We start from the raw sequence: 14,776 nt of genomic DNA on the forward strand, positions 1-14,776 counted from the left end.
GTCCGCATTGGGTAGCCAACCATTAACGCATTTGACACATCCATGTCACAGGGTTCAGCCTCACAGCAACCACAAGTGACCACGCAACTTGTACACCAGGGCTATACGAAATATATATATATTTGTTGTTGTTATGTGCCGTGTATATATGTGTGTATATGTGTATGTATGTGTGTGTCTATCTATCCATCCATACAGTTAGATGTTGCAGTTCATACCTGTTTGTATATAGATCATATTTTCTATCAATCTGAATTTTAAAGTTTGTGAACCCAGATTCCAGCTTTCCCATGTATCACATGTGTCACCTATTCTAGGCACATTATATGTTCTCTCTAAGCCTCGCATTCTCATCTTTTTTTTAACTTTATTTTTAATTTTTTTACTCATTACTCTAAGTCTCATTCTCATCTTTAAGCTCACAGCTTTTCTAGGCGATCTGAGTGCAACACATCTGTAGACTGCTTGGCGAGGCGCCTCACCCCACAGGAATGCAGTCCTTTCATAGACCATGCATCATAAACACTGAGCTGCCTACACTTCATGTTTGACTTTACACTCCTTTTTCCCCCATAGTAGAAGATAAGGAGCCTTGGTGGTGCAGTGGTTAAACACTTGGCTGCTAACATCAGAGGTGGTGGTCTGAAATTCCCAGGAGAAGATCTGTGGGAAGTCTGCTTTCCTAAAGAGTTCTATCATCTTGGGAACCTCTGGGCAGTTCTGCAGGGTCACTCTGAGTTGGACTTGATTCATGGTAATGGGTTTGGGTTTTAGTAGAAGGTGTGTTGTTGTTGTTACATGCGGTTGTGTTGTCTACAATTCAGAGCTGTCCTGTGAACAGATCTGACTTTGGCCTCTCCTGTGCCTTCCTTTTTTTTTTAAATTTTATTTTATTGTTTTTGTGTGCGTGTACCGTCAAATCAGATCTGACTGGTACAGGAGGAGATTGTCCCTCCTTCCCCAGCAGAGCATCTGTTGGATTCGAACCATGCACTTCTGGGATTGTAGTTGCAGCTCCTTACCACTAGGCCACCAGAGCTCCCCTTCCTGTGCCTTCCTTGTTCACTGTCTCTCCCTTACTCTTCAGTCCATCGTTACAACCGAGGGGTCTGTCCATCTCCTTGAATATCTTCTCTCTCTTTCTCTGACTCTCTGCCTTTCTCTGGCTGATGTCTTTTTCCAAGGACTGCTCCCTCCTGACATCATGGCCGAAATATTTAAAACATGATCATCCCTGCTTCTATTCAGGAGGACCCTGGTGGCAGTTACTCATTTCCTCTTTGGCTGACCATGGGACAGTCAGTACTCTCCTCTCAGTACCACAATCCGACTGTTATTCTGTTATCCTTATTCACTGTCCAACTTCCAGATGTATCTCAAAGGCCTTCGAGCAGTTACACGTTCGAAACTTAGAGGCAACTTCCAGGCCTTCAGACCGTATAAATCACAGGGGATCTTTGTTAGATACTGTGGTGGAAGGATGTGCAGCGATCAAGGCAGGAGTGGCACCTCTGCGGTGTCTTCTTTGTCTCCCGTGAATTGGGCAAACTCAAACCAGGTACTGTAACACAAGAGACCAGCCATTTAACGAAGAAAAATCCCCACCTGAAAGCAAACAAAACCCTCACGGAGCAGAGCACTCTTGGAGTGTTTTGTGGGAGCAGAGCTTTGAATACAAGCAGCAGATAACAAGTGTATTAATGTGAGCTTTGTTTGGCTGTCGTATCTGGGCATTTCCTTCTGATTCAGTTTTCTGTAACTCCCAAGACACTACATACCTAACAACAACATCAAGATACTACAGCATTTATTCTAAATATCACATGGATTTCTAGCCACTTTCTTTTTTTTCCCCTATAATTATATTTTATTAATTTTCATAAACATTTACAGAGATTTTGGGTTTCCATTCATTCATTGTTGCATTTTTTTTCTATAATTATATTTATTAATTTCTAGCCACTTTCAAAACTCAGATGATACCAAATGACCTGAGAAATACCAAGTTTTACTACATTCTCCAGTCTGCAAAAAGAGCATCTCTCCCTCCAGTCCTTGTAGCTGGAGAGTGTTCCCGTCTTCAGCACTGAGGCGGCGAGGGGCAGGATACGCCTTCACAGTGCCCGGAAGCCTCTTGACATCACAGCCTGGTTTTTTAAAGCATGTATACTCTGCAATCTAAAGTGGTTATAAGTTGATAAGATTCGCGCAGGAAGCTGTTCTTTTAGATTACCTACTTCCCTAGATTCGAAGCTACTGAAACATTTTTAGAAACAGCATCTGAAAACTCAATTGAATTCATCTACGTGTACAAGCCTTGGTGGCTTAGTGGGAAGGAATTGTGCTGCCAGCCCAGAGGTACAGGGTTTGGTCCCCGCTGCTTCAAAGGAGAAAGATGGGCAATCAAAGGCACTGCGATCCTCTGTCTCTCTTTTCCTTTTTAACCGCCTCTGAAAACCCACTGGGAGGTCATTTATGAGTTGCTTCCGACTCAGTGGTACGTATCAACCACAGATCTGCACCTGGGCATATGCTCCAGCCTCCTGGCAATGAGGGGAAAATAGTCTATCACGATATGTGAGACTATTGTATGTTGTTGTTGTTGTTATTATGTGCCATTATTAGGTGACTCATAGCGACTCTATACGCATTAATTCTAAAAGTTTCCCTGTCCTGTGCCAATCCCATCATCTCCGACAGACTCAGTCCCATTGCCCTAGTTACTGTATCAGTCCATCTCATCCTGGTTTTCCTTTCCTGTGCTGACGCCCCCCCTTCCAGCCATGATGTGTCCCTCTCTAAGGACTGGTCCCTGCTGGCCACATGTCTCAGATATGTGAGACAGAGCCTCAGAATCCTTGCCTCCAGGGAGCAAACAGGTTTCACCGTCTCCAGGACAGACCTGTTTGTTCTCCACGAAGTCCACACACAGAATGTTCAACACTCTTCTAGCACATAAATTTTTTAAAAAGCATCTGTCTTCAAAACCTGAGGTGTGATGTGAAGATACTTTAATTCATAGAGAGAACTAAGAATTCACCATGAGTATAACTATTTTATAAAATGAAGTTATATTTAATACTAAGACTTGCTATAAAAATTGTGGGTAAATGGAATTCTGTGTGATGACCCCACCTAGTGGACAAAGTTGTGTAAAGCCTACACCTTGCACCCTTTGATGAATGGAAATCACGTTGTTAGGTACCTTCCAGTTGACTCATAGTGACCCTGTGAACAACACGTCAGCACCTCACCCTAACCTGCGCCATCCTCCCAATCTCAGATACTGGTAAACCCCTTGCTAAAGTCATTATGAATTCATCCATTATGTTAATCCATCTTTTTGGGAGTCTTTCAACCTTGGAAACTCTGTTAAGACAGTGACAATCAACCCAAGAGAAAAACACCCTGGATGATTAATTGACCACCAAAACTTAGAAAATAACAAAACTATAAAATTAATTTTATTTGCTATGTGGTATTCAATATGGATTGAAGTTGACCATTAAGAAGACAAAGATTCTCACCACTGGGCCAATTGGCAGCACCATGATGGATGGAGAAGAGATAAAGATTGTTAACAAATCAACATTCTTGGAACCAGCAGTGAGGAAATCAAAAGTTGAATTGCACTGGGAAAATCTGCTGTCAGGGACCTCTCCAGAGTACTGAGAAGCAAAGATGTCAGTCTAGAGACTAAGGTGCGCCTGATCCAAGTTGTGTACCCTCAAGTGGAATCTGATTGGATCCGATTGACACAGGAGGAGACTGCCCCTCCTTCTCTAGAGGAGAATCTAGTAGATTGGAACCACACAGCTTCGAGACTGCAGTGCAGCTTCTCACCACTAGGCCCCCAGAGCTCCCTTCCTGTTGTTTCTTGGTCATATGCTGCCTTCTGAAATGGTTCCATGTCCACCAGTTCTTTCTAGTACAGTAACTTCTTCTAATGCTTCCCACAGCATTCAATAGTTTACCCACAGAATCTTTCAGTTTTGTAGCACGAGGCTTAAACTCACTCTTCAGTTCTTTCACTTTGAGAAATTTCTAGCAAGTTCTTGCCTTTGTGTGTGTGTGTTTAACTCCAGCTCTTTGCACATTGTTATAATACTTTATCTTTTTAAGCTGCCCTTTGAAATCTTCTAGTCATCTTTTACTTCAGCATTTCTTCCTTCTGTTTGACTCTGTATTTATCAAATAAATTATGACAAATAATTTGTTTGTGTTGTGGTGTTGGACATTAAACCTTAGATAATGAAGTGAGTCGTGCAGCCAGAGATGTTCCGTGTGGAGCAGTGACTTGGCCTCTCTGTTCTCCCGGGATGTCCTTTTACTCTCTAATGGCTGTGTTGTTATACACTGCCCAAGGGGAACCATTTCCTTGCTGTGGGTTTGTAGAGGCTTTACATCACATGGGAGGATATTACCCACCCTTCTCCCAAGCAGCGGCTGGTGGATTTGAACTTCCAGAGAGGTGCTGCCTTTGAATTAGCACAACTCCCTACCAACTACGCCATCAGAGCTCCCTAAAAAGGTGATCAGACATTGTGATTCATTAATCCATGAATAGATTATAATTGTTATATAACAAAATGTATATGAATGATTGAATGAAAACCCGGCATGATTTGTAAACTTGCAGTCAAATGAGTAAATAGTAAAAATTACACACTTGTATGTTTGATTTTTAACAGCCTATTTCTGGCTTTGAACGAATCCGTTTCGCCTTAACATTTAAAAAAAGACCCAATAAGACATGATGAAATCCTGTAATAAATGCAACTTTTGTCTTCATAGATACAGACTTGTTCCAAGAGTGTATTTTCCTGAACAAATCCACGATGTTGTCCGTGCCACGAAGCATTTCCTGCAACCAGAGGTCTTACAGAAGTACTCAGTTGACCCAGGCAGAATTGCTGTTTCGGGGGACAGTGCTGGTGGGAATCTGGCTGCCGCCCTGGTACAACAGGTAAAACCCGTCTCTGCCTTCAGGTGATTGTGCTGAGAAGAACTTATGAGGGTATCCAGCATCTCAAATATTCCCCACCGCCATGTGATGAAGGGAATTCCATGGCTGAGTTGTAGGGAGTTACACCGCCAGCCCAAAGGCACGCAGTTAACATCCACTCGTTGCTGCAGGGAGGAGAGGGAGCAGTCTCCTTCTGGGTGATTTACTGCCTCTGAAAGGCTGCTGGAGGGTCAGCTACAACCACATGGTAAAGGCTTACATGGGAGAGCTGGTCGCTCCCAAGAAGACTCCTGATGGTGGAGTCACAAACAGATTCACAGCTGACCCTTCGGGAGTGTAAATCACACAGGAGGAGATTGCTTCTCCCTCAGAGCCGCTCGTGGGCAAAACCACCTGGCTCGGAGTTGGGAGCATAACTTCTTACCCACTGCGCCACTAGAGCTGGTTACGAGGCGGCCCTGTTCGTGGGTAGCACTTGGAGAGCTCTCCGGAACTTTCTGAAGATGTGTCATAGAAGTAGACTCATCTCTGGGACATTGTCAAGGCTTTGAGTACAGTCAGTATTCAGGAGCGATTGAAGTGTTGGCGTCTTCCTTGTTTCTTTGCGATGTTCATGGAATTAGAGGATCGCTTGCTCCTTTTCTATTTTTCTCTTGCAAAAGAAATTTTTGTGCTTACGTCTCAATTGCTAAAATTGTTTTCTGAGAACTTAGAGCCAAATTTTGAGATCAAGTTGCTTCTCAGAATATTTTTTAAGTTCTGTCTCTCTGTTCCTTATAATTTTATGTGAGATAGTAAAGGAAAAACAGAGTTCTGTCATAGTCGTAGAACAGACGTTAGGTCTTTTGTGCAAAACTTAGTCATATTCGACTCAACACTTAACCATTGCTAAATGAGACTAGTGCTGTTATATCTGGAGGAACATTCTTCCACTTTGTTAATCACTCTTGGTCAATGTGCTGTATGAAGTAACCTGGGTTTGCTGTGATGCTGAACCTTGTGCCATGGGGATATCAAATACCAGAATGGTTTCCCATGTGGACAGTGTTTGGTGGAGTTCCCAGTTGTAAAACAGGTTTGGAAGCAGGAGTGGCACCCACTTCCTAAACCACATGCCTCTGGAAACTCTATGAACTTGGTGAAATGACGACAGTCATGGAAAGGCTTTAGGTCTTTTGTTCATAGAGTTGGTATGAGTCATGCTCGAATTGACAGCAATCATCAACTACAATATTAAATAGTTTTTCTATCTTAGAAGCTATGTTGCCAATTAATCTGAAGTTTATGTGATTATGATCATTGCAAACTGTGTCCAAGCTAATGTGCCCGTGTGCTTTGAATCACCATCACGGCTCCCTCCACGCTGTGTCACACAGAGCCCCACACGTTGGCAGCTTGGTAAACCCAAAGATAAGCCCATTTTCTTCCTCTGTTGGGCTAAATGATTTAAAAATAGTATTTATGTCTCCTCATCTTCAATTTCTTTATTATAGTCAAATAACATGTGCCTTTTTATTTGTAATGGATCTTGATTTCTTTCCTTCTTTTGCTCTTGTTAAATAATTTCTGTTCTCTCTTTGACTTTGGGAAGTTTGCTATCCGTGTGTCCAGATGTGGTAAGAAGGGAACCCAGGAGTCACAGAGAGAGCATCAAGGCTTTAGCTCCAGACAGAGCTGCAATTCAATCCAGGACTTTGGACAAGTCTCATCACTTCCCTGAATCTCAGTGATGTCATCTGATTGCAGAGCTGCAGAGAGCACTTCATGAGATGGTTCCCATACAAATCTTGGCACATAGTACTAATCATTTCCTCTTGGCCTAGTGGATAAAGAGTTGTGCCGTGAACCCAAAGGCAGGCAGTTTGAATCCACGAGCTGCTCCGTCTCCTTTATGGTTTACAGCCACTGAAAACCTGTTGGAGGTTCCGCTGAGTCATTTCCGACTCCATGGCATGAGTTGTTGGAATTGAGTCATGCTTTTACATACCTGTTGTGTTTGACTTGGGGATGAGATTCTAAGGTCTTAGATGTGAAACAGAGTGTACAGCTAAAGTAAGTTACTATAAAATAAGTTAGTTGCCAAGGAAATACAGTGATCTGGTTAGATTTAGATGTTGCATGATAAATATATAGTTTTAGGCACTAGGGTTACAGAAGGAGACTGTGTAGTCACACAGACCACAGAGGGGAGAATGAGGTGGGCTGAAGTGGAGAATGGACTTTCCTGTTTCAGCCTGGTCCTGAGGCGTGTGTAAGTGGAATGGAAGAACACTGCCATCACTGATTAAATTCTCACCCTCTCCCCAAGCCTGCTTGTCAGAGGAAATACCCTCAGATCAACTAAAGCACCTTTGAAATCCTCTCATCCGTTCATGTAGCTTTTCTTACCCTTCTCTTCTGGAAGAACCATGCTAGATTTTTCTTAATAAGAAGCCACAGGCTATAAAACTGAATTAGGATTGTCATATCCTTCCATAGGGAGCTCTGGTGGCCTAGTGGCCTAGTGGCAAGAAGCTGCCCTGCAATTCTAAAGGCACAGTGTTGGAAGCCATCAGCTGCTCTGTGGGAGAAGGATGGGCAGTCTCCTCTCATGCGATTAACTGCCTCTGAAAACCCACTGGAGGGTCAGCTGTGGATCGGTTCTGACTCTGTGGTACACACCACCAACAATATCCTTTCATAATATCCACCAGTGTGGGCCAAGTGCCTTAAGATAGGTGTAAGTAATGAGTTAATGTTATTGTTATGTGCCTTTGAGTCATAAGCAACTCATAGCTGACCCTGCAGTGAGTTTTCAGAGGCAGTAAATTACACAGGAAGAGACTGCCCATCTTTCTTTCTTAAGAGCAGTTGGTGGATTTGAACCCTGTGTGTTTGAGATGGCAGAGCAACTCCTTACCATGAAGCCACCAGAGAGTTCTATATGAGTTAATGGTGGTGGTGTTAGGTACTGCCTAGTTAAAACCCGTTCATCGCTGACACTTCAGTGGGTTTTCAGTAAATCGCATCAGAGGGGATTTTCCATTTTTCTCTTTAGGAGCAGTGAGTGGATTTGAACTACCTACCTTTGGAGTGGCAGCACTATTCTTTATGCTAAGAGATCATGTTCCCCAGAAAGGATCACTCAGAACTTTAAGTGCAAGCATGGTTTTCTTCCTTAATACCTAGCTACTTGATCTGGTCATCGTAGTGGGAAGAATGAAATTACTTTTAAATTATATTATTAAATTCCTTGCCATGGACTGCTAGGAAAACAAACAGATTCATCCTGGAAAGGGTCAAACCGGGCAGGTCCTTGGAGGCAAGGATTCTGAGGCCCCATCTAACATACTTTGGACATGTTGTAAGGAGAGACCAGTCCTTGGAGAGGGACATCATGCTTGGGAGGGTGGAGGGACAGCGCAGGAGGGGAAGACCCTCTATGAGGTGGATTGATTCAGTGACTGGGATAATTGGGATGGGAGTGTTGGAGACAATGCGATTGGCACAGGACAGAGTGGAGTTTAGGTCTGTTGTACATAGGGTCGCTATGAGTCGCAAGCGACTCGACGGCATATAACAACAACAACACTGAAAACTTAAAATGTAAACCTTTGACTGGTTCACAGTAACCGATATAAGGTGTGATTTTGGTAAATGCACTCATGTAAGTGGAATAACTGTTTGCTTTCTCTTTTTTTAGTTTAGTCAAGATGTCAACCTAAGAAACAAGATCAAACTGCAAGCTTTAATTTATCCCGTGCTACAAGCTTTAGATTTTAATACCCCCTCCTATCAGCAGAATGCTAACACCCCGATCCTGCCTCAGTCTGTCATGGTCAAGTATTGGGTGTATTACTTTAAAGGCAACTGTGACTTTGTGCAGGCAATGATGGTCAACAATCACACTTCCCTTGATGTGCAAGAGGCCGCTTCCCTGCGGGCCCTTCTCAACTGGACCGCCCTCCTGCCTGCGTCCATGACGAAGGACTACAAGCCAGTCTGGCCCCCCACGGGCGATGCCAGGATCATCCGAGAGCTTCCGCAGTTGCTTGATGTCCGTTCTGCCCCGCTCCTTGCAGCCCACGAAGTCCTCCAGCACCTTCCCAAGACCTATATCCTCACCTGTGAACATGACGTCCTGAGAGACGATGGGATCATGTACGCCAAGCGTCTGGAGAACGCAGGTGTGGAGGTGACCCTCGACCACTTTGAGGACGGCTTCCACGGCTGCATGATTTTCACCAGCTGGCCCACCAACTTCTCAGTGGGGATTCGGACTAGGAATAGCTATATCAAATGGCTAGATCAAAACCTGTAAAGGAGTCCAGCTTCTACAAGGCTTGAGCCCCTCTGGGTCCCTCCCGCACCTGCTTTAGGAAAACATGCACTTTTTAGTTCTCTGATTTCCTCATTACTTGTGACTTAAGAAATCTCAGTCCCCTGCCCACTTTATGGGAATTGTGTTTTGTTTTTCATGAATATGTTTGACTTAAGTGCAAAACATCTGAACCTTGTTCCCAAAGTGGGCCAGCCTGCTTGTTAAGGTTGTTGTAGTCAAACTAATCGTCCTAGATACAGAAAGAAGAAACAGCTGGAAACAGCCTCGGGTCCTGGTTTGATTTGACACTTTTTCCCCCTTCTGAAGGAATTCTATTGCTTTCCAGCCTTTTTGCTAAGCTCAAGTGTAGGAGAAATTTTTCCAGCTGTGAATGAGTTAAGAAAATATGATTTTATTCTAAATTTGTTAGAATTTACTTTGGGTCCAGAGCAGTGTTAATTGCATGCACTTTAAGGTCAATGCTGGGTCCAAATGACCTCCTTTCTCTACGAATGGCTTGTTTCCTTTCCTACAGGAGTTTTGACAAAGGCTCGCTAGCAAGGTGAAGTTTCTCAGCATTCTTCTTTCTCTGGAGTGTTCGTGTTATGAGCTAGCTATCCACAAGTTGGATTATGACAATACTTGAAAGTTACCTTCCACCACTATTATTAGAAATATGACATTGCATGCACTGGGTATTTGCACATGTTTCTGCTTTTTGGTAAGCTCTCTCCTTTGGGAGATCTTCTGGGAACACTGTATTTAGATTTAAGATACATTTTTAAAAAATTTTATTTTAGAGTATGTCCCTGGGTTATGGCGATCCAATTTATAGACCACTCATTCTGATTTAGCTTCAAATTTGACTTAAAGACACACTCAGGAATGAGTCTTGTTGGTCCCCCAGGGCCTGCTTGCATTTTAGAATATGTGAAAACAGTCAAATGGAGCGTTGTGTTGTACTGAAGAGTTCTGACATAAATTACAAAGAGTAGTGTGTATATATTTGGCACACATAGAAAAGAAAATGCATTTAATATAGTTTAATGAAAAGTACCTTTAGAAGGTCTAGTCTATTCTTGAAAACTCACATTTTTCACATATATAGCTTTAAATGGGCTATTTTGGAATACATAATGTATTGTTTATTTTTGTGTTATTTAATGTTAATATATGCAGCTAGCTCTAGTAATTTTCAGAATAATGTCTATAAGTGAATATTAAAAATAATGGGTATTTTTTAAAAACTACCTTAGGTTTAAAAAAAAGAGCCTTCTTCAGAATTATGTGTAATTTTATGGAAAGGAATAAAATAGCTATTACTACTATTAAACATGAAACCTAAATATTTTGATGTTTATATAGTGACTATCACCTGGTAAAGTCATCTAAGTTTCTAGTTCAGTAGTTTAGGCAAGACTCTGTTCATGTCTTTTCTTTATGCTGCGGGAGACGCTCATACTCTTGGGTAAAGGGCATGCTTTGGCACCTGGTGCCTTCACCCCTAATTCTCCTTCCAGCCAGGTCTGGATGGTCTAATAGCTCAAGCTGAACTTCATGTAAAAGCCTTCACTGCCGTGGAAATATCTTTGGCATAGCCAGAAATTCCAGTTCGGGTTTGGTCAGCTGTGCCTCCGCCCTTCACCCTGCCACCCTGCCACCCTGCCTTCTGTCTCCGTCCTTGCTGCTTGTGGAGGCTGCAGGGAGCTGCCCCGTGTCACCTCACTAATGGAGAGGAAGTTGAAGCCTTTCTCTCCTTTGAAGGATGGCTATATTCCTACTTCTGGCAGTTGTATGACGAATGAGAATCTGTAGACGACTTCTTCTTTGATTGTATGAGCTAATAGCATTTCGTAGGCAAAGCAGAAGTAAACGCAGTAGCGTGTGTATGTGTGTGTCCACAGAAAAATGACCAGCCATGCTAACTTGCTAAGGTACTCGAGTAATTCACCGTTTTGGGGCCTTTTCTTCCTTTCCTTAAGTCAAGAGTTGGATTACAGGATGAGGTAAACATTGAACCATAACTTGTAGCCAGAGGCCGAGTGGCCTGTTGTGTGGTGGATTTTTATAGGGTGTTATTACATATGCACAGACACATGCATTAGCAAAGATTTTTTTTTCCCTTTTTCTTTTTTTAGAAAACGGACAGTAGTTGTTACTCTGTACTAGCTAGCTCTCCTCTTCATGTAAGGCTATTCTCTTTTAAGGAAATTGAAGGAACCAAAGTTTGGACCTTATTTTGGGGTCATCTACCTCTGAGAAAGCAAACAAAATAATACATGCATCAAGTTCCTTAAAATGACATTTCCCCCCCAGAATTGTTAGCCAAATCCTTACAGCAATTTATGACAGGACTGCTGGTGGCCTAGTGGTAAGAAACTGCACTGTAATCCCAAGGGTATGTGATTTCAAATCCACCAGCTGCTCCGTGGGAGACCGATGGGCGATCTCCCATGTGATTAAATGCCCCTGAAAACCCACTGGAGGGTCGGCGATGGGTCGCTTCTGACTCGACGGCACACAGCCACACAACTCCTGGGTAAAAAGAGAGTGACGTAAAATAAAGGGGGAAGGGAGGTTTCAACACTTGGATGTCATCGGAGAGTGGCATTATGTGACACGTTCGTGTAATGCCATACACAGTCTCCCATCATGAACCTTGCTAAATGACAACTGGAAATCATGCTACGTGAAGGTCACTGCATGTTAAGTGCAGCCCCAGCAGCGCACTCAGATTTACTAATAATCAGGAAGGTGGCACAGGGCTTGGCTTCCTTTCGTCAGGTCAGCCATCAAGTTGCTGTGAGTCCCAGTGCAAACAACGCATCTCACAACAACACACCAGCCCCACCAGGAAGCCACGTGCGAAGCATTTCTGTGAGGGGTCTGCAGAGTTTATGTCAAAGATATTTTGATTTGGGGTGAATTTACTGGGTTTTTTTTCCCCAGATTTTATTTGTAATTTTTAAAAAAGTTTATGCACTGCAGACTGATGATTATATTTTTTAGTGTTATAGCTGTTTTGTTTTCCCCTTGTATGAAAAGATTGATATCTTTTATTAAAACTGTGGTTGTCTGTGAAATATGAATGCAAATATATGAAGAAAAAAAAATCAACCTTGAAGTGAAGTACTACAAAATACAGTGAGTGGAGTGTGAATTACTTTCAGTGTTTTGGCATCTCTGTGTGAAGAATTTAAGATTATTGTAGAATTATCTTACTAGATAAAATATTTTATGCATGACCTTTTAACTTTGGATTTTTTGCTCATTTCCCACAAAAAAACAGGGAGGAGGATTTTATGAAGTATTTTAGTAGCAAATATATTTTCTAAAATGAAAACCCAGTGTGGAAAATTCAGCATTTTTCTGTTTTGAATTAGGTTTGGAAATAAAAAGGCACCATGTGAGAATGTGACTTTGACTTCCTCTCGTCTCATTTTCTGGTTTGCATCTGAAGCGGTGCTACTTCTAGGGCAAATAGCATAATCCTGCCCAGCTCTTCTGTCCACCAAAGGACCCCGGTTGCCTTTCATCACTGGGGGGTGTCTCCCGGCCTCCCTGATGACCTCATTGCATGCTTAGATCAGTGTGTGCTGCTGTATTGGGGAAATAACCTTGAATAAAAGAGGATAAAACAGTCGTAACAGCCAGCCAGGCTGGGTCTCAACCCCTTCAAAAGCAGCTAAGAAATTAACATTTAAGGAGGAGTGTCTTGGGGTTCTCTGGATAGACAGAACTCACTCACACTCATACTTTCTTGTGAAGCTAGAGCTGCAGCTGACTCCGCAGTGGGTTTTCAGATGCTGTAACTTACACAGGGCGACTGACGAGAAAGACTCAACCCCCCAGCCTTTCACTTAGGTCTTCCAACCGAATTACTGTTACTGCTTTCCAACATGACCTATGATATGTGGTTGTATTTTTGCTGAAAGAATCCATTAACTATTTCTTCACTGGGACATCTAAAATGTCTTCAGATTTTGTAATGTTTTCCCTGTGATTTTTCCGTCTCTTTTTAACCTCTGTTTTTATTTTTTTTAACCTCTGTTTTCATGCTGTCTCATATTTTCGAGTCTTGTTGTGTACTGTTGAGTTGGAACCAGCCCACAGTCGACTCTCCGTTGGGTTTTCAGAGACAGTTAATTGCAGAGGAGGAGACCGGCCCTTCTTCATGGAGCAGCTGGTACTTGAACTGAGCGCCTTTGAGACAGCAGTGCGGTTCTTACCACTCGGTCACCAGAGCTCAGTAAAGCACTGTTGTTGTGTACCGTCAAGTTGGAACGGACCATAGCTGACCCTGCAGAGGGTTTTCAGAGGCTGTTAATCGCATGGGAGGAGGTTACTCATCCTTTCCCAGTCAAGCAGCTGGTGGATTTGAACCGTGTGCCTTTGGGATTGTAGTGCAACTTCTTGCCCACAACTCATAGCAACTCTGGATACAATAGCTCTCACCTCTGCCATATCCTGAGCCAGTCTCACTGACTCCGACACACCTACCCCCATCACCCCGGTCACTGTGTCAATCCATCTCATCCGGGGTCTTCCTTTTCTGCTCTGTCCCTCCACCCTTCCAAGCATGATGGCCTTCTCCAAGGACTGGTCCCTCTTGACCACATGCCCAAAGTAGGTGAGATGGGGCTTCAAAACTTTTACTTTCCACAACAAGAGAAAGTAAATAAACCAACTGAAAAATGGGCACAGGATGTGAACAGACATTTCATCAAAGAAGACATTCAGATGGCAAACAAGCACATGAAGAAATGTTCAAAATCCCTAGCCCTAAGAGAGATGCAAATCAAAACAACTAGGAGATATTATCTCACCCCAGTAAGAATAGCAGAGTTTAACAGAAGAGCAAACAACAAATATTAGAGAGGTTGTAGAGAAACTGGAACCCTTATTCATTGTTGGTGGGAATGTAAAATGGTGCCACCGCTATGGAAGGCTGCATGGCACTTTCTCAGAAAGCTTCAAATAGAAATACCATTTGACCCAGCAATTTCACTACTGGAAATAAACCCTAAAGAAACCATAACTGCCACCCAAGCAGATATATGCACACCCATGTTTATCATGGCTTTGTCCACAATAGCAAAAAGCTAGAAACAACTCAAGTGCCCATCAACAAACGAATGGACAGAGAAGCTCTGGTATATTCACACAATGGAATACTATGCTGCATTGAAAAACAAGGAACTCATGAAATAATATACAAAATGGGTGACCCTGGAAGACATTATGCTGAGTGAAAGATCTTAGTCACAAAAGGACAAATATTGCATAGGGCCACTGTTGTAAAACGGGACTGATATCGGGGTTGAGGGAAGACTGAGGATGATGGGATAAATAATGTATACTTCACTGAAACATGAGGGAGAGAACTATTTAAAAGGGATATATGATTAGGTATTATTGTCATGACAGGAGTCCAGAATGAAGGCTGCACAGTGGAGCAGACTTGGGGGGAGAGATTAAATAACAGTGAAAGAATTTTACTTGTCAAAGGG

The 14,776-nt window shown here is 42.8% G+C and overlaps 1 protein-coding gene across 2 annotated transcripts in view; it reads left to right on the forward strand.

Annotated features, from left to right (window-relative positions):
* NCEH1 (neutral cholesterol ester hydrolase 1) overlaps positions 1 to 9,266 on the forward strand; it is an 83,420-nt gene extending 74,154 nt beyond the window's left edge. For both annotated transcript variants that reach the window (XM_006890346.1, XM_006890347.1), the window contains exons 4-5: positions 4,795 to 4,966; positions 8,649 to 9,266. In XM_006890346.1, coding sequence (XP_006890408.1) covers positions 4,795 to 4,966; positions 8,649 to 9,266 — 790 coding nt within the window. The remainder of the gene's footprint in view (positions 1 to 4,794; positions 4,967 to 8,648) is intronic.
* The last annotated feature ends 5,510 nt before the right edge of the window (positions 9,267 to 14,776 follow it).

This window comes from Elephantulus edwardii, unplaced genomic scaffold (assembly GCF_000299155.1).
Source record: "Elephantulus edwardii isolate Elephantulus edwardi_28Jun2011 unplaced genomic scaffold, EleEdw1.0 scaffold00088, whole genome shotgun sequence".
In the NCBI taxonomy this organism is placed as follows: Eukaryota; Metazoa; Chordata; class Mammalia; order Macroscelidea; family Macroscelididae; genus Elephantulus; species Elephantulus edwardii.